This window comes from Pipra filicauda, unplaced genomic scaffold, assembly GCF_003945595.2.
Source record: "Pipra filicauda isolate LSUMZ 115617 unplaced genomic scaffold, ASM394559v2 scaffold240_size1633699_pilon, whole genome shotgun sequence".
In the NCBI taxonomy this organism is placed as follows: domain Eukaryota; kingdom Metazoa; phylum Chordata; class Aves; order Passeriformes; family Pipridae; genus Pipra; species Pipra filicauda.
Window position 1 is genome coordinate 1352426 of NW_024104355.1, and position 19038 is coordinate 1371463.

The 19038-nt window shown below is 38.0% G+C and overlaps 1 protein-coding gene across 5 annotated transcripts in view; it reads left to right on the forward strand.

Moving 5' to 3' along the window:
• The window catches only part of ASXL3 (ASXL transcriptional regulator 3), a 130539-nt gene that overhangs the window by 101577 nt on the left and 9924 nt on the right, over positions 1 to 19038 (forward strand). For all 5 annotated transcript variants that reach the window (XM_039381790.1, XM_039381789.1, XM_027750102.2 and 2 more), the window contains 3 exons: positions 9457 to 9553; positions 10027 to 10132; positions 15796 to 17737. In XM_039381790.1, the coding sequence (XP_039237724.1) occupies positions 9457 to 9553; positions 10027 to 10132; positions 15796 to 17737 (2145 nt within the window). The remainder of the gene's footprint in view (positions 1 to 9456; positions 9554 to 10026; positions 10133 to 15795; positions 17738 to 19038) is intronic.

The following is a 19038-nucleotide window of genomic DNA, read 5'->3' on the forward strand; positions in this document are numbered from 1 at the left end:
ATGTGTGCAAAAAAAAGGGAGTATGAACATTAGCTTTGTCTTTGTATCCCTCTAGTTTTTCCATTGTGTTGCATAGTGGACTTTTTCTTTCATAATCTTCTTACTCCTAATGTACTTATAGAATTACTTCATCTGGAGTCGGATGTGTCCCCTTCCAACTGTGTCTAATTTTGACCCATTATACCATACTCTGCTGTGGTATTCTTGCTTAGTGGGTTGACCGGGTTTCCATTCTCTGCATGCTGTGAGGTCGACAGTGAGGTCCTAACTAAGACAATGTGGTCTTATTGTACAATCTCCATTAGTCCTTCACAGGAGGTTTTACGCTCCATGTGGTCAGCATTGTTTATTTAAAGAACTATGAGGGGTTTTTAACTCCTTTTTCACTAGCACCACATTCTTGGGGATTCTTCCAACTAATTGTGCATTTATGAAAGTATACCTACTTGAAAGACTTTTTTTTTTTAATTTTGTCATAATTTCTTCTTTCTTTTTTTTCCCCAAACAAGCTTTAGTCTTTTATATTGCTATCAGTCATATGAATTATCAGATCTCCATTTTGCCAATTAAGGCAAAACGTTGATTGTCAACTAAACCTTCCAAGTCCTCCTTCGTACCATTTGTAGTTCTTGCATTTGTATTCAGTCATCAAAGACTGAGATAAATGTACTGCTTTCATCACATTAGCCTCTTCTTTAACCCATCCTTTTATAAATAAACTTGTTTTGGCAATGGTCCACAGAATAGGATTTATTGTATTTGATTTGCCCATACTATGGGGCTGTGTATATAAGTACAGTGTTCAAATTTTGGAGAAATTAGCAAGTTTGTTTTTTAGAGCATGTTCCTTTCCTCTCTGACGGCCACTTTCCATCTTTTCTTACCTATTGCCATATCTCTAAACTTTGGGGCATCACCACATGGGTGAAGATGCCAAAGCCATTCTGCCCATAGCACCTATTAAATCACCACTTCATTACAGAATCACAGAACATGCTGAGTTGGAAGGGACCCACAAGGATTATTGAGTCCAACTACTGGCCCTGCACAGGACTGTCCCCAGGAGTCACACCATGTGCCTGAGAGTATCATCCAAATGCTTCTTGAACTTTATCAGGCTTGTTGCTGTGACCGCTTCCCAGGGGAGCCTGTTCCAGTGGTCAGCCACCCTTGGGGTGAAGAACCTTTTTCTAATATCCAACCTAAACCTCCCCTGACACAACTTCAGGCCATTCCCTCAGGTCCTGTCACTGGTCACCACAGAGAAGAGATCAGCATCTGCCCCTCCTCTTTTCTTCACAAGGAAGTTGTAGACTGCAAGGAGGTCTCCCCTCAGTCTCATCTTCTCCAGGCTGAACAGACCAAGTGACTTCAGTCTCTCCTCATACAGCTTCCCCTCAAGGCACTTCACCATCTTTGTTGCTCTCCTTTGGAAACTCTCTAGTGACTTAATATCTTTATTATATTGCAGAGACCAAAACTGCACACAATATTCAAGGTGAGGCTGCACCAGTGCAGAGTAGAGTAGGACAATCACCCAGTATATTATATCTGCTGATAAAATTATCAACAGATCCCTAGGTTCCATGATGATTCCTAGAGTCTCCTTGTCACTTCTGATCCACTCCATTTCTGGCAGTATTCTTAAAGTGAAGGTAGAGGGTCATCATAAACAATGACATTGCTAGATTTTGCAGCCATCATGCCTACCAACACCTTCATGCGGTTCATCAGATGGTCTCTGTTGTCCTCGTTCCCTCATTTCAGATGATACAGATTGAGTCAATACATGAACAAAGACCCTTAAGAGCTGTTTTTCTCACTGCAAAGTGGATGCCAGTCAGCTCAATAGTCTTCTAGGCCCCATTGACTGCATCAACTAGATCTCTACTGATGGTCATAGGGAATTAGAAACCTAGGTCACACCTAAATATTTACATTACTTATTTTAATGTTAAGCAGAATGCCAGACAGGAATACCACAACCCTCCATTACTATCTAAGTTACATTTTTAGAGAGCTGTAGCGCCTAGGCCAGTATGCCTTTGATGCTAACACAAATAACAAATTTGCTTAATAGCAAATATTCATCTTTGTCATCAAACAATAGTTGTAAAGTGGGAGTTTGGATATTGTTTTCATTATGATTGCTAGCAGTCACCCCTTCTATTCACTCTCTCAAAGAATCCCAGAAGCACTGATGGCCTGAAGTGGCCTAAAACCACTGATCACAGGTAGCAAGCATCCAGTTTTGGTGCTGTACACAGATATTTGATAGTATCACCTGGGGACTTGCTTCTGAATTGGTGTTGTGTTCTCCTGGCTGACAACAAAGCCCTACACAGCTGCTCGCTCTCTTCACCGCAATGGGATGAGGGAGAGAAATGGAAGAGTAAACATGAGAAAACTCGTGGGTTGATATAAAGACAACTTAATTGGTAAAGCAAAAGCTACACACCAGCTAAGTAAGCCCAGGAATTTATTCACCGCTTCTCATGGGCAGGCAGGTGTTCAGCCATCCCCAGGAAAGCCAGGCTTCATCGTGCATAGTGGTGACTTGGGAAGACAAACATTATCATGCCAAACATCACCCCCTTCTTCCTTTTTCCCCCAGCTTTATATGCTGTGCATGACACCACTTGGTATGGAATATCCCTTTCATCAGCTGGGGACCAGCTGTCCCAGCTGTATCCCCTCCCAGCTCCTTGTGCATCCCCAGCCTGCTTGTTGGTAGGGTAGGATGACGAGCAGAAAAAGCCTTGACACTGTACAAGCCCTGCTCAGCAATAACAAGAGCATACTTGTGTTATCAGCACTGTTCTGGTTACAAATCCAAAGCATAGCCCCATACCAGCTATTATGGAGAAAATTAGCTGTAGCCCAGACAAAACCAGCACAAATGGGCTAACCTTCACTTCCTGTTTTCCATTCCATATAGTGTTTCAGAAGCCTTGAAAAAGTCTTGGGCCAAAGGTCAGTGTTTCTTAATAAGGTAGTTAATAGCTACAAACAGTTATTGCTTACAACTGTATTTGAGTGCCTAAAGTAATCTGAGTAAGTATACTGACTATTTTAAAAAGTAGGAACCTTGAAAGAGAAGGCAGTTCCCTCCTATTACAGCATGAACACCTGGCTTGGTGTTAAGCACTTTGAGATCTGTTTTTTTGTTGACAAAGACACTGTAGCATGAAGGAATAATTAATGCATCAGACTTCATGATCACGAGTAGGAAGTGGTGAAAATTTATAGGATCAACAAACATGAATTTGGACATGGTTGGCGTAACAAATTTAATGGGTGTGTATGAAAAGCACAAATATCAGTCAGCAAAGTGTGTGTTCCAAAGTAATCACAGGGTTTACAGTAGTCAGTATTTAGGGAACATCCAATTGGTAAATGGTCATGCATATGGAGGCATGCATTGTGTTTTGCAACTGTTCTAGAGCTTACTATCACTTCTTATTAGATTTGATAGCAGTTTTTAATCCTTCATGGATTTTGTGGATCAGGATAGCATCTGGTACACTACAAACTTATCTATTGATGTTCTCTGTGGATTTAGGTTGTAAGTGGGTGTTTCATGCTGACTAGCTTAAGTAGCAAATATAGAGGCCCTAATTAGGAGTCTGATCTTCTTTATGCTTTCTTTACTGTTAGTGGAAAAAGTAGCTCTTCTAGAGTGATGATGCAGAGTACCTAAATTAAATGTTTATTTCTGTCTACTTGGATTCAAACAGTTCTGCTTCTTGGAGAGAGTTCTTCTTAGTATTGGAGGGGTTTAGGGGAAAACATAGATACTGGTCTTCCCTGTCCCCTGTGAACTTTTGCTCTATGATCGTCAAAAGTAATATGAGCCAGGCCTGGCATGTTGTCTATCTAGCTCTCAAAATGTTTGCTTTTGGAAAGTCAGTCACTAAGGTTGCATCTTCAGATGCTACATTTGCACTGTACATGCATCACAGGTCAGTTTGATTCTGGTGCCCAGTACTGTGGAATCGCAATTGTTACAAATTCATGTTACAAATGGCAGTGGTGTCTCTCCATTCACATAAATGTCATTTTTCCTGTGTGTGATATAGACACTGCTGAATTTTTCATTTTTAATATTTTGGAAGCTTTAACGCAAAAGCAGCAAAATGTATTTTTTCATATCTTCCCTTTTTTTGCAAATAATTTATTTTACATACCTTTGGGAAAGTATGTGAATTCTAGGATTGTTCTTCACCCAAGATAAAATATAGCATGAGCAGCAGTTTGTGGAAAGTGTATAAAAAATGAGTGGAACTGTACACTTCATTTAGATGAATCTTCACTTCTCTTGCTTTTTTTTTTTAATTTTTGGGTTGGTTTTGTTTCGTATTTTCATTGTAAGGCTGAGAGAACTGGGATTGTTGGACCTGTAAGAAAGATGGGGACAAACTTTTTTGCCTGTTGCTATAGACCAAAGGGGAATGGAAACGGAAGGAGGGTCAATTTAGATTAGATATAAGAAAGAATCTTTTTTATGAAGAAGGTGTTAAAACACTGGAAAGGGTTGCCCATAGGGATGACCCCATCCCTGGAAATTTGAAGGTCAGTTTGGATGAGGCTCTCAGACACCTGATTGTGAATGTGGCCCTGTGATAGTTAAATATGTCCCTGCTCATTGCATCGGGATTGAACTAGATGACCTTTAAAAGGTCCCTTCCAACTCAAACTATGCTATGATTCTAGTCAAATTGGCGTGATGTTCACACATAAACTTTCATGTAGGAAATATACTACGCAGGAACTGCCTATGGGGGATCATTAGAAGTCTAATAAATACATTGGGAGAATTTTGAATCGTTTGAAAGAGAGAAATAATAGCTTGCTAATTCCTTGTCTTTTAAGATTCTAGCCAAGATCAGATAACCTACCAGTACACATCTATGCAGTACTTGCTGTATCCCTATAAAACTACCAGTATGTGTCTTCAGGTTGAGCTATAAGAATAATCCCTGCCTTATTTTCAGAAGAGACTTTTCAGTGAAACTTGGAGGAGAATAATGGAAGTAGTTTTTCTAGAAAGGTTACTCGGTTCCTTTTGATAAGAATGTTTGACATTTGCTCTGTGATGCAAACAGATGCTGGAGTTTAGCAGATATGTTTTGGAATTGGGTATTTTTTTGTTTGCTTTCAATAAAAAGAGGAACTTTTAAAAGCTATTGTGAATTCTGCATAGAAGTACTAATTAGAAAACATAATTCTAGCATTGTGCTTAATCAGAGAAAAAAGAAACGTAAAGCTCAACAGAATAAAACATAAACTTTCCAAGAAATTTTTGTTGTTCCAGGTCATTAATACACTGTCTCTGTTGGACAGCAGATTTTAAATACCATAAAAATTAACAGTGTATTTAAGAACTGCTTTATTGGCATGTTTTTTCAAATTCTAATTTAGAGCTAGTGGTTAGTTGTGCTATTTCTGTCATCAGAGCTTAGAGAAGTGAACACACCCCTGGGCTTCAAAATTTTCAATTTCCACTTTAACTTTTTGACTTTAGGTGAAAATGCGTTTTCCAGGTGAGGAAAAAAAAGAAGGTTTCAGTAGAGGTTGTTAGCTAATATTGTAGAAGGATGACCTCTTAGTCCTTCCAGGTTTAACAGAGCATAAAAACATCAGCCTGGTGTCGTGTGACTAGAGTATTGAGAAGAGGGATGAAATATCCTTGTTAGTTTTGTAGTTTCTGATAGAGTCTTTAAACACAACAGATGTAAAATTGCTTGGTTTTTGTCTGTTCAAACTTGTTCAGATTGTTTTTCCCTGTGTAGAAATCTTTAAATGAATCAAAAATAACCAAACAACTGAACTTCTTGTTAGTTTAGTTTGGGTTGTTTCCCTCCTTTGGTAGTGGATCTGCTTTCTGCTTAGTGCTTTTTTCTTCTTATAACATTTGGAAAATTTCTGTTTCATTCACCTAATCTTTTTGGCTATTATGAGTTCCTTTAGGATTTTTGTCCTTGTCCTTTTCTCTTTGAGCTTTAATTGATTGAGTAAATTCTTCCTACTCCATTCCCAGCAAACATTTTCTTTGATCTCAAATTTCTGAGCAAGTTTGGCGAAGTCACTGGGGCTGGACAATTCTTTATTTCCGTCATTTTTTCCATTGGTATCTATATGTGCACCAAATCTAGATAATGATGATTAGTTTCATGCATCCCTCCATAGTGATTAAGCCTGAAATGATTCTTTCATGTCATGTTAAAATAGATCATTGAAAGCTTCTCCTCTAATTAGTGTGTTTCTACCTTCTTTATCATTAGATGCTCTTATGTCTAGATTTCGGTTGTTCCAGCTACATAAATCTTCCATAAGTTATGTGGTCCCATAAACACAGGTCTCAAGAAAGGTCTTCCTCTGCCAGTTCATCAGAGGCAATGTCTATCATGAACTCAAGCAGTGACTTTTTGTTGAGTTTGTTGTTCTTACGTTTCTTAACCTAAGCATCCTTAGCATCGTCTTTTCAGTCTTGTAACATAGTTCCCCAGCACTTGTAAGCTGCTGCAGTCAGTGTCTATAAGTGGTCAGTGCAGTGTGCATCCATTTTCTGATACAGTTCACAAATGTACTGTTGTTCCATTGTTAGTTGACCTATAGTATTTTTCCTTCTTAGGTAACCCACTTCAATCTTCTAATTCTCCCTTTTTGCTATTCTTCAGGGAGCTTTTTTCCCCGCCTTTTTTTCTTTCACAGGTACTTCCTACTTGGCATTTTTTTCTGGTCCACAAGAACTAATGAGCTTTGTCCATGAACTTGCTAACATTTGCCTTCTGCTCTGAAGTTCCAGCCTGTGCTTTTGTCTCAGGTGATCTAGTTCACATTTGAATTTGTTTGAACCTCTTTCTAGCATTTACCTTGAGGTTCACCATTTGTTTTCCAAACTTCTTAAGAAATTTGCACACAGACACCTGGAACTTTTCTTCCCAAGTATATTAGCCAGCAAAAATGAAAGGTGGACTACTCTTCCTGCAAAGCTTGCTTTTCTCATGTTACAACAGGGTTACAATGAAGATAATACTGTTCTTCTTGTATTCACATGTTAATATAACTTGGCAATCTTCATAATGCTCTTGACTTACACATCCTGGTGAAATAGCTCAGTCAGACTTGGCTGCAGTTTCATATGATGTTCAATGCACTCTGGTATTGGATTGCTGCTGAAAAGTGGCATTTTATTTCCACCTCTCGTGGTACATGCAAACTTTCTATGAGATCTAATGGTCATATGACCTTGGGATAAGTTGGATCATCTTTCTCATTTAACAGAAAATCATTGTATACTATTTATTACTTTCTTATGACATTTATTGATCTGGCTAGTGATATGGCTACACTATTTGCCATCAGCTGAGCCATAGCATTTCAGAGCATTTCAGAAGGTCCATGCCTTGCAGAGATACCCTGCAGTTAAATGTGGTTAAATATGATAATAAAAGAATTTCATGTCTGTATGACTCTTCTGCAAGACACAGATAGGCTTAGAGACAAAATCTTTAATTTACTGAAGGTTGGAGTATAACCTATGTTGACAAGGGGGTGTTTCTATTTCATCTCCTTTTGTATTGAATCTGAAGGTAGCTTGAACACCTTTCTTTGAGGACCAAAGAATTGTTTATTTAGTAATTTGTGATTCTTTTCTTTGTAACTTCTCATCTGACATTTTTAGGAAATTGTGTAAGTGCTGGTTTTGACCATCTACTGGTTTGTTTGTTCAAGTGCAAGAGGCACTGGCATTTAAAAATCTCACATTAGTATATTAATTCTGGAATTTAATATTTCTGGCAAAGTTGATTTGTGCACAAAGAAGATAATGTGTCATGCCATTATGATTTATACAGTACATAAATGTTCCTTCTGGCCTTTCTCACCTCACTGGTTTTATATTCTTGCTGCTTCTGCTGCATGTTTCCCTGTTTCTTCCCAGTTTTTCTCTAGTTTGAGCATTAGTCATAGCCTACCTGTGATTAATATGCATGTGTTCCACAACCCACATCATGAGAAGTGTAGAAATGTTTTATATCCACCCCACTTAAATGCAAATTCTATGATGTGTTGGCAAAACAATGCCATATAGCAGGAAATCACCAGCAGCAGTGCTGTAGGTTCATATCCTGCTGAGGGACCCTAGTACCATACACATACTGTTTTCTTGCTGTAATCAAATTCCTTTAGCACTGTCAGCTTTTTAGAATCCATGCTTTTCACTATTTCTCTGTTTACTACTTCACATATTTCTGGTTTACTCTTCTGAGATAATTGTGGGACGGGATGTCAACTAGGCAGTAAGTAAAAACTATTCTCAAATAAGGGCCTGTGTTATCAGTGAAGTATAGAGCTCAGCAAGGGAGCTACAGCAAAATATCATTTAATGTTTCTGACACGTCTGCATCTTTCTGGCTCCTGTGTGAAACAAGCACTGAGAATTAGGGGATATTACTTAGCTAAACCATCTGTTAATATGCTGGGAAATGTGCTGGTTTTTACTGCTAGATTACAAATACTGTTGTCAAACATTTATCTCTTAGTTACCTTGACGGATGTAAAATAGTGAGAGTGTTTGTTCTAGTAACATTACTTCTTCTGCCGTTTTCTCTTTCTCTTTTGTATTTGCTAGTTTGTTTTTATTGTTCATTTATTATGCTAGAGGTGATACCTACTGCTAATTTGTTTTATATAATTACTTTTTACAGTTATTAGAATTCCTTCAGTAACCAGATATATCCGCAGAAACCTGAAAATAATGCATTAATTTTTTTGGTAGAAGAAAACACAATAGTTGGATTGCTTTTAAAAGTTACTGTAGAAAATACTGTGATTAATGCTTTTAATGTTGTCTTACTATTGAATGTTTGACAGATTTAGAAAATAAAAATAATGTTCTTCCACAGTTTTCACTTTTGATGCGTATAAAATTTTCTGTATAGCTCTTTTCAGTTTCAGTGCTGAGTTTATATCAGTTCTGGTGCTAAGGATACCTGTCATCCATTCTTTGGCCACTTCAGCTTATTAGTGAGGATGAGTGTTAGGTTTATTTAGAAACAGCAAAGTTAGTCTTCATTGCATTTAATAAGTTTGTTTTGTACCATGTTACAGACAGATGCACAAGTATATAATGATCTTGATTTTTGATTGTGTACAATGCCTCTAGACATAGGCTCAAGACAGAGGTCTGTTATTAAAACATATCAATCAGTTGTAAATTGAGTTATCATCAGTAACACTTAATGACTGAAGAGAGCGAGTTAATGCTGGATTAGTTCACTTCCATTTACAGTGGTGACTATAATGAAAATGGTGTTTTAGTGATAGTCATTTTCTTTGTTATTCCCACTCCCTATCCCTCCCCATTTCCCCTAATTGAAACTCTGTTTTGATGTAATCTTAGCTGATGCTATTTCTGACAATATCTTCTGCTACCATCGGCTTATTTTCTAGATGGGAAGTGATGGAGTTTTGCGCCTCAGTAGTTCTGCTCTAAATAATGAATTCTTTGCATATGCAGCACAAGGGTGGAAACAGCGATTGGCAGAAGGTAACTATTTGCTTTTTCTCAGGTTTACCCAAGGTTAATTGTTTTTATGAAGAATGTATCTTTTTTCTACATTTGAGAAATATTTTTCGAATGGAAAGTGTAATACACCAGTAATTCAGCAAAAGAAAAATTGCTGATTCCATTTTGAATTTAGAGTACATTTTTACAGCTTGCTGTAGCAGCTCATTTTGACAGTTTAAAAAAACCCCAAGCATTTTTATCACTGTCAGCCTTGGAAACATAAACGCATGCAACTAAATCCCACAAATGTACTTTTGAACTGCTGATGTTATATGGTAAATTAAATCTTTCTATGTCACGCTCACTTTTGTTTTTCATTATTTTCGTTTGACATTGTTGGATGACTGTAAGAGAAATCACTGTACATCATCTTTGTATCTGTAATCTGTCATGACCCATATTAAGCTAAACCTTGACAACTTTTATTCAATATGTTAGTATTTGTTTTTTAGGAGAATTTACACCAGAAATGCAGTTGCGCATCAGACAAGAGATTGAAAAGGAAAAGAAAACAGAACCTTGGAAAGAAAAATTCTTTGAACGGTTTTATGGTGAAAAGTAAGTATTGAAGCAAATAAAATGATTTTTTTTTATTTCTTTAGGAGGAAATGAAAACATAATTCTATGCTTCACATAACACGGTCATATGCAGTAAAACTCAATAAAGCAGTTATCAAGGGCAGTCATTCCCCAGTATAAGAAGTTGTGGGTAGAATTATAGTTCTGTGTCTACACTTGCATTACAATTGCATTTTTAAAGAATCATACTCATCCATAAAAATTCATTCCAAAGAGAACTTAAGACACAAGACCCAAGCATGTGAGAATTTTTAATTATCTTTTAAAATGCAGCGTTAGGGCTATTCTTCCCTCCTGCGAAATATAAATACAGCTTCCACAGAGGGGAAGATGATATTTCTGTAACAGGTTTTTATTTTATTTTTTCTTAGCTAGTTGCAAAGTTTCTAAAATCAAATAGTGTTTTTTATTTTTTCACTGAGATGACCCATTGACTGGAGAAGAATATATGACATAGAAGAAATATTCGGTAGAGATAAATGAAAGTGACTTTGACTAATATAATTTTAGAAGTTAGATGCAAAGAATAAATAAATATTTAACTGACTAAAATTAATTATAGTATCACTCCAGGTGCAAAACTGGGGTGAGTCAGCAAAATTTCATTGATGAAGATACAGAGATGGCATTCTACAGCAGCTGAAGATTCAGTTCTTATATTTGGCAGTTTAAAAAAAAAAAATTTAAGGAGATTCACTTCTTCCTAAAATTCAAGCATTTTCCTTTTAGAAACTGTTTGGAAAGTTAATTCATCAATACTTAGAATTAGATATCTGTTTTTAAAAATATTAAGAATTTTATTAGAAATTATAAACTAGTTACTTAAAGGGATTTTTTTTTTATTTATTTTCAAATGTGTTTTAGTTATATCACAGAACCACAGAATGGATGAGGTTGGGAGAGACCACAGTGGGTCATCTGGTCCAACCTCTCTGCTCAAGCAGCGTCATCCTAGAGTTCATTGAACAGGATTGCAGTTCTTGTGTATCTCCAGTGAGGGAGACTCCACAACCTCTCTGGGCAGTCTGTTCCAGTACTTGGTAACCCACACAGGAAAGAAGTTCTTTCTCATATTCATGTGGAACTTCCTGTACATCAGTTTCTGCCCATTGCCTCTTGTCCTGCTGCTTGGCATCAGTGAGAAGAGCTTGGCTCCATCCTCTTGTCACCATCCCTTCAGATACTTTTAGGCATTGATGCAGTCCAGGCTGAACAGGCCCAGCTCCCTCAGCCTTTCCTCATAAGAGAGGTGCTCCAGTCCCTTCATCACTTTTGTTACCCTTCACTGGAACTACTCCAGGAGCTTGATGTCTTTCTTGTACTGAGAACTGGACACAGTTCTCCAGACATCGTCTCACTAGGGCTGAGTAGAAGGGCAGGATCACCTCTCTTGACTTGCAGGCAATGCTCTTCTGAATGCACCCCGGGATACATTGGCCTTCTTGGCCACGAGGACACACTGCTGGCTCATGGACAGCTTGCTGTCCACCAGGACCTACAGATCCTTCTCCACAGAACTGCTTTCCAGCAGATTGGCCCCCAGCCTGTACACCAATACAGGTGTATTTTCCTTTGCTGAATTTCAGAAGGTTCCTCTCTGCCCATCTCTCCAACCTGTCAAAGACTGCAGGGACTGCCACTCCTCACAGCTTTGTGTCATCAGTGAACTTGCTGAGGAGGCATCTGCCCCTTCATCTAAGTCACTGATGAATAAATTAAACAATACTGGGCCCAGTACTGAACCTTGGGGGACATCGCTAGTGACAGGCTTCCAAATGCACCCTGTGCCACTCATTACAACAAGTGATTAACTTAAAGATTAAACCATTAACTAAAATGTTTCTGCAGTAAAAATGCTAGTTCTCACAGTCCACTGCCTTGGATCACTGGGAAATGTAGTGAAAACAAGGCAAAAAATGGACAGATCCATTTTAATATTTTATTTTGTACATCCTTGCTAGGTGCTTCCCCTCACTGTGAATACTATTTCTACACCACTTTATCTTTACATGTAATGGAAATTCTAGAGTTAATGTGGCAGACTTCCTTAGTGTAAAGTGCTTAACTTCTTCTAAACAACTTTGAGACCTCAGGTTAGTCCAGTTGTTGATCTCTTTAGTATCAAAAAATATTAATTAGGTTTTCAGATAAGGAACATAACAGCCTTTCATTCTGCTTGTCAAGAGAAGAGTTGGTTACCAACCTTTCGTGGAGGAAAGGGCTGTGTAAGGTATTGGCATAGGGCTTTCCACAAGAAGTTTGTTACCATCAGCACAGGAGCACCTCAGTCTATCTGAAGCTTGTCCCTCAGTCACAAACGACTGTCACATGCACAGAGAAGAATGCTCAGAATTCTGCAGAGCCAGCAGTCCTGCCGTGCTGGCTGAATGCTGGACACTGTAATGGTTGGCAGATAATTACTCAGTCTGTGGTCATACATGTCCTTTGGGTTGATAGGTTTCTGACATCAACATTGTTATGCAAAATGTCATATTGCACATAATTTACATTTTGACTGAAAGTATTGAATCTGGTCCTGCCTGCCCTTTCCCCTGCTTGTTTCACTTGCATTCTTCTGCCTGGATGTTATGTAGGCAGATCTGCTTTGCTGGTTTAAGTACTTTTTCTCATTGTTTTTTGACTGAATGGTAGCTTTTGCTGAGGTTTCCACCTTGTTTAAGTTCATGGGGTGTCCTGTGCAGGGCCAGGTGTTGGACTCAGTGATCCTTGTGGGTCCCTTCCAACTCAGGATATCCTACAATTCTATAATTCCCTCACCTTTTTTTGCTTTCTTTTTAAACTAGCTTTCAGTATGCCTGGGCTTTGTCCCTCTTCGGCTCTGTTGATTTGACTGAACTAGCAGTATTTGTAAGCTTCCTGACCTATTTCTCACATGCACTGTCTGCAAAATTAATCTCTCTTACAGACTAACTTGCTCAGTTTACAATCAGTGTATTTTTGCTCTGACCTTAGAGCTAATTTGATCTTCCAATGTTCCATAAGTAAATTCAGTTTTCACCTTATCCTTACAGAAGGACCATTAATAGATGTAGAATCTTTGTAAACATTCTTATACACTCCATAGTTCATGGCATTCACAGACTTTAGAGTGCCTGTTCCCTTGTAGCATTGCTTCTTGTGTTTGCTCTTATCTTTACCCAGGCAGTTTATCATGGTTCTGTCAGTTGTAGTTCACTTCCATCCATTTTTGTTCTCTTTCTACTTCCTCATGTTCGTTCATTTTTCCTCTCTCTGACTTTCTTCAAAATACAAAAACTTTATTCTGCAGTCATTTATTTAAGATCAGCTGATGCATGTGCCAGAAATCCACAGTCTTCTTGTTTGTTGCCTCAAGACTGCAAGGGTTATATTCTGTTGTCTCAATATGATATTTCTTTTCTCATTTTTGAGAGTTATATTTCAGGATAGTACTACCAGCTCACTGAATCAAAGCTTTAATTTGAGGTAGACATTCTCTAAATTTTATTGCTGATTTAATCCTTCCCTTTTTTTTTTTTTCTGTTTTGTTGTGTTTTGAGGGTTTTCTCTCCAATACTGCTTTTATCACAGCATTAGAATATCAGCATCCATATATCTTTGAGTAGGTGTCTGGGGGTTTTTTATTGGATGACTGAGTGCCCTTACTCTATCAGTTGAATCCTGTCCTTAGCACTTTCACTGAAGGCTGCTTACTGCTGTCCTCACATTTTTGCGGTGATTTGCAAACTTTAGGTGTCTTTTTCTCTAAGGAAGAAGGCAGATCAGCTGTTTATTTTGCAATTTGAGATTGCCTTAAACATGCTGATCTTGAGACTTCTTCTTTAGAAAGCCTTTTTCTTCACTGCAGTGTCTTCTTCAACATAGTAGTATTTCCAATACTGAAAAAAACTATTAAGATTCAGTACATCTTCTGATGACCTTAATCCTGCTTTATCTTATTATTCTTACAATTCTTTATCTTCAGTATGTTACTAGAATGTGTGTTTTCGTGCAGTGTCCATGTGACAGTCGCATTCACCTTTATCCTGTCCTTCATTCCTTTGCTGATTTTCAATCCCTAAAGATAACTATCAGGCAATATCTTTTCATGATATAAGCCAGCTAGAGAAAATAGACTACTGATTCAGTTTTTAGTAATGCAGTGGATTCATTTTCCCTTCTCGTTTTCCTGAGATAACTTTTGCCTCCTTAACACAAGGAGTTTTAGGAGAAGGTACTCACCTAAACCTAGATAAACTTAACTTTACTCACCTAAACTTATAACCTGAACTTAGACTATATGGGGAACCTATAGGCTATAGAGAAGAAAGACACATCTTCTGAAATACATTCAATATGGGAAAGGTGAATTTGCTTCTCTGAATTTCTCTCTAGAGGATCATTCCTCAGCATATTCGTGGCATAGGAAGACTGTTCATGTTAAGTGACTAGTAACAGGCAATACTAATAATTACTCTGATAGTGCTTTTGGGATGCCAATTCCAGGCTGAGTTTGGGGATTTTGTGTTTACAGCTGTCACTGTAATACATCTGTTCAGTATTTTTAAAATGCGCAACTGGAGATTTTGGTATTTCACCTGTTTATTCTGTACTTTCATATGCACAGGCCTTTGTGATCTCTCTATCCTCTAGCTGCACCTTAACAAGCCATCTTGCTTCCATAACTTCTGAATGTCTCTTATGCTTGCTTATTTCCATTTTTTCTTCACTTTTTGATTAAAATGATAACAGGGAACTGTTTATTAGATTAGAAGATCTTAAGACTGTGAAATTTCTTTTAAGGCTTCCAACCAAGCTTTTGTGTATTTCATGTTACTGTGGAATTGCTGAGGCATAAAGTCTGCTTGGAAAATCTTACTAAAAATGCTGAACGCCTGTACTCCCACTGGCCTTAGAAGGAAATGAGGATGCCAGAACACATACGTTTTTTTAAAGTAACCATTTTTCAGCTCTTGTCTTTAGATTTGTTTTGGGTTTTTGTGGAATTTGTAATTCTGCTGAAGTAATAAAACTTTTTAAACTAATATTTTCAGGACCAAAGGTAAGAAAATCTTAAGAAGTATACTAGGAATGGTTCCTTTGCAGTTCATACCTGAAAATGAATGCGTAGATTATAAATATGTGTCTTTTTAGCTTCTTGAGAATGCTAAACTTCTATTATATTGCTGGCTGTGTTGACCCTAAAAGCAGGTGTAGGAGGGAAAAAGGGATTTCCTTTAGAACTGTTACTGCTAGAAGAAGATACAGTGGTGCATTTACTCTGAAATGCATGCTGTATTAGTGTGCACTGCTGTGCTGGTATTAAAAAAAACAACAAAACAAAACCCAAACAAACACAGGAATTTAAGCAGAGTATAAATAGTGGTGAATCTGTGTAGCTTGCTTTTTCGTTTTCATTTTGTTTGCTTATTTTAAAAATATTAATATTTTTTAACACTTGTAAGAAAATCTGGTTATTTAGGTTTCCAAAATATATAAAACCATATGTAATTTAGTCAGCCACCACTTAAGCAAACCACTGTTTTAAACTAGAAAATATGTCTTTTTTTGTAAACAAGAGATGTGGGTGGGAAAGGTGATCCTATACTTTTATCCTGTCTGTGCTGAAAATACTTCTCTTTATTTGTGTGTTTTTTATTTAGATTGGGAATGTCAAGAGGGGAATCAATGAAACTCACTGCAGTGCAGAACAATGATGAAGATGAAAGCAATTCTTTGTGTGGATCTTCTGGCACACCTGGTCTTTCTAAGCAAGCAACCTTTGAGGATCAGGAGGAGAAAGGTGCTAAAATTCCACCTGTACCAGAGAGAGATTATAGTCCATCTCTTGGTAGTATGGAACAGGTTCCTGTTAAGGATTTAACGGCAGACTCTGAGGATATACTGATACCTGAAGAGTCAATCATTCAGGAGGAAATTGCTGAAGAGGTCGAGACAAGTATTTGTGAATGCCAAGAGGAGAACCATAAACCAGAACAGGAGTTTTCTGAGGAGTCCGTAAGTCCAACTGGCACAAATGAGGAAACAGAAGCAGTAAAGCTTGCAGACAGCACTGAGTCCTGTGTCATGATGAATGATGTAACTGATACTGTATCTCACATTGAAATTAAAGTGGAGTTGAAGTCAGAATGCCCTCAGGAAGAGATGTCAGTTGTGATAGATCAGCTGGAGGATTGCATATCACCAGCACAATCAGTTTCACCCACAAACTCTGTCAGCGGTACAGCAGAGAAGGTTTCTGAGTCTGCAAAAGAGCTAATTGTGCCAGAAATGCAAAATGCTGCTCTGGAAGCCTCCTTGTTCACTGGTGGAGGCATTGCAGTGGATATGGAGCTTCACAGTGACCCTGAGGAACAGTTGTCTGAGAATGCTTGTATTTCTGAAACTTCCTTTTCCTCTGGAAGTCCAGAAGTTTGTGTTGCCTCTCCTGGAGGAGACACTCAGTCGACTTCAGAGGAACCCTGTACTCCGGCATCTCTTGAAACAGCTTGTTCGTCTGAAGGGTCCAGTACTGAAAACATTGAAGGTGATATTCAGCAAAAGGCCAGTGATGAAAATTTGCACACACCTTTAATGTCGGAAATCTCTCCAATGTCCACCTCACCTGTAACTTCGGAAGCATCTCTGATGTCAAATTTACCTTTAACATCAGAGGCATCACCAGCTTCTAATTTACCTTTAACATCAGAAACATCTCCAATGTCTGATTTGCCTTTAACATCAGAAACATCTTCAGTGTCTTCTGTTCTTCTAACTTCTGAAACATTTGTGACAAATAGTTTGCCTCTTCCATCAGAGACATCTCCAGTTTCCAATACCCCAAGCAATGAAAGACTTACTCTGCAACAAAGGCAATCACCATGTTTGTTGGAAGACTCCCTTCCCACTTTGAAAGAGGAAAGCTCTGTCGTTACTAAGGTGGTTCAAGAAGAGAAACTTGTTCAGCCAAAGCAACATCAGAGTGCTCCTGAAAATATGAAAGTTTGTCCATTAGCAATTATACCTGATACTTTAGTATTGGAAGAACCCCAAAGCAAAAACCTTGGCCATCAGCCATGTAAGTCACATTCTGAAATTGAGAAATCCTACATTGCATCCATCCCAGAACACACGCCTCCAGAGGTGATCAAAAGTAAAAATCACAGTGTTCAGCAAAGAGGTGACAAGAAAGGTACACTTCTGCCTTCAGAGGTATCTGTCTTATCAGAAGGATCAGTTGGCAAAAATATTGAATTGCTTCCATCAAAGCCACATGATAAACTATATACCTCATCTCTAGAGAAAACTACATTCCCTGAAGTGTGCAGAAATAAATCTCACAAGCTAACAGGCAGTGCCCAAAGTCGCCTAGAGAGTTTGCATTCTTCCAAGTCATTAGAACCCACAAAATCACCAGAAGCAAGGAGTGAAAGTAGAGACCCAGAGATCCCAAAGAGGAAAACAGCAGAACAGCACAGTTTTGGAATCTGCAAAGAGAAGAGAGCTAGAATAGATGATGATCAGCCTAACCGTAGTGCTTCATCAACGAGTCCGTCTGATAAAGAGCAGCCACCTAGAGAGGAACCCCGAGTTCCACCCCTTAAGGTAAAGTAATGAAAAAAACAGCGTACTTGGGAAATAAAGGGTTATTATCTCCCTCCTAACTGCATGCAGACACAGTGGATGGTGTATTTTTTATGAAGGTACAAGGGCTGTTAGTGCTGATGGTTTTGCTTTACTATTACCTTTCTACCATGCCAAATTACTTCTGATACAAATGTATCTATACTTGTTCAGTCAGGGTCTTTGTTACAAAATTGATTTTCTGTGCAAGAAAGTTTTCCAGGATCTATGGCTTAATCTAATTCAAGAGCTTCCCATCATTCACAGGGCACTCCTTGTTTTTCTAATTGCCCAGCTGTATTATCTGCTTGTTCCGCTGTGGATGTCTTCTTCTGCAAGCATGAATAACAAATGTTACCTTTACCAATACTTTTAAAAACAACCAGCACCTTAATCCAGCAAGAGAACCCAAATTCAGAGTAGTCGAAGATCCCTTTGCAAGCCCAGGGATTGGGGTAGGCCGAAATATAAGATTTTCCTGTAGAATTAACTGGAAACAGAGACCTAACTATCAGGGGAAAGTGACTGATCTGTGTATAGGTATCTCTGTTAATGACAAAGCAAAAGGTAAAAAAAGAAACCAAACCAAAAAAAAAACAATAAACACTTTCATGTGTAACATTCTGCTGTATAAGAAAGCATATTACAGTTGAAAGTGTTTTTTTCCTAACAGAGAGTTCTATAGATTTAATTACATATAGGCTCAGTGTTTTGACCCTTTCAATTTTGTACATGATGACATCAGCCAAGGTTAAGATCCAGTTTCCTGAAGTTAAGCCACTGACTTTGCAATACTAGTTCCTGATTATTCAGAAATGCCCTTTTCTGCATTTATTTTTAACTGCTGCAGTCACTGAACATTGTTAATATGGCCGGGAGGGCAAATAGGCTAACTGTTTTAATCACTAGTGCAGAAGCATATTTCATATAATTTATTTTTATGAGCAGTGATGAAATTGGAGGTTAGCCCCACTCTGAGTTTAGTGATATTCTTTCGTATTTCGAAGGTGTCTATCTCACCTAATAATTTCTAAGAATTCTCTAAGCACAAAGGAAAATAGATCACTAGGGAATAAAAAAAGGTCATGACTATAATAATAATAAAAATAATCAAGCATTTAGAGCTCTAGCAGTTTTGGCAGTGCAAAGTGGAAACTAAAAAGAGTTGCTGCTGAAACAGAAAGCAAAATGTTTTGAAGAATTTTGAACAATCAATTCTAGTATGTTTTTTCTGTAACAAATATTTGGCTGTTGTGTCATCTCACCAACAAACCCCTATCCTT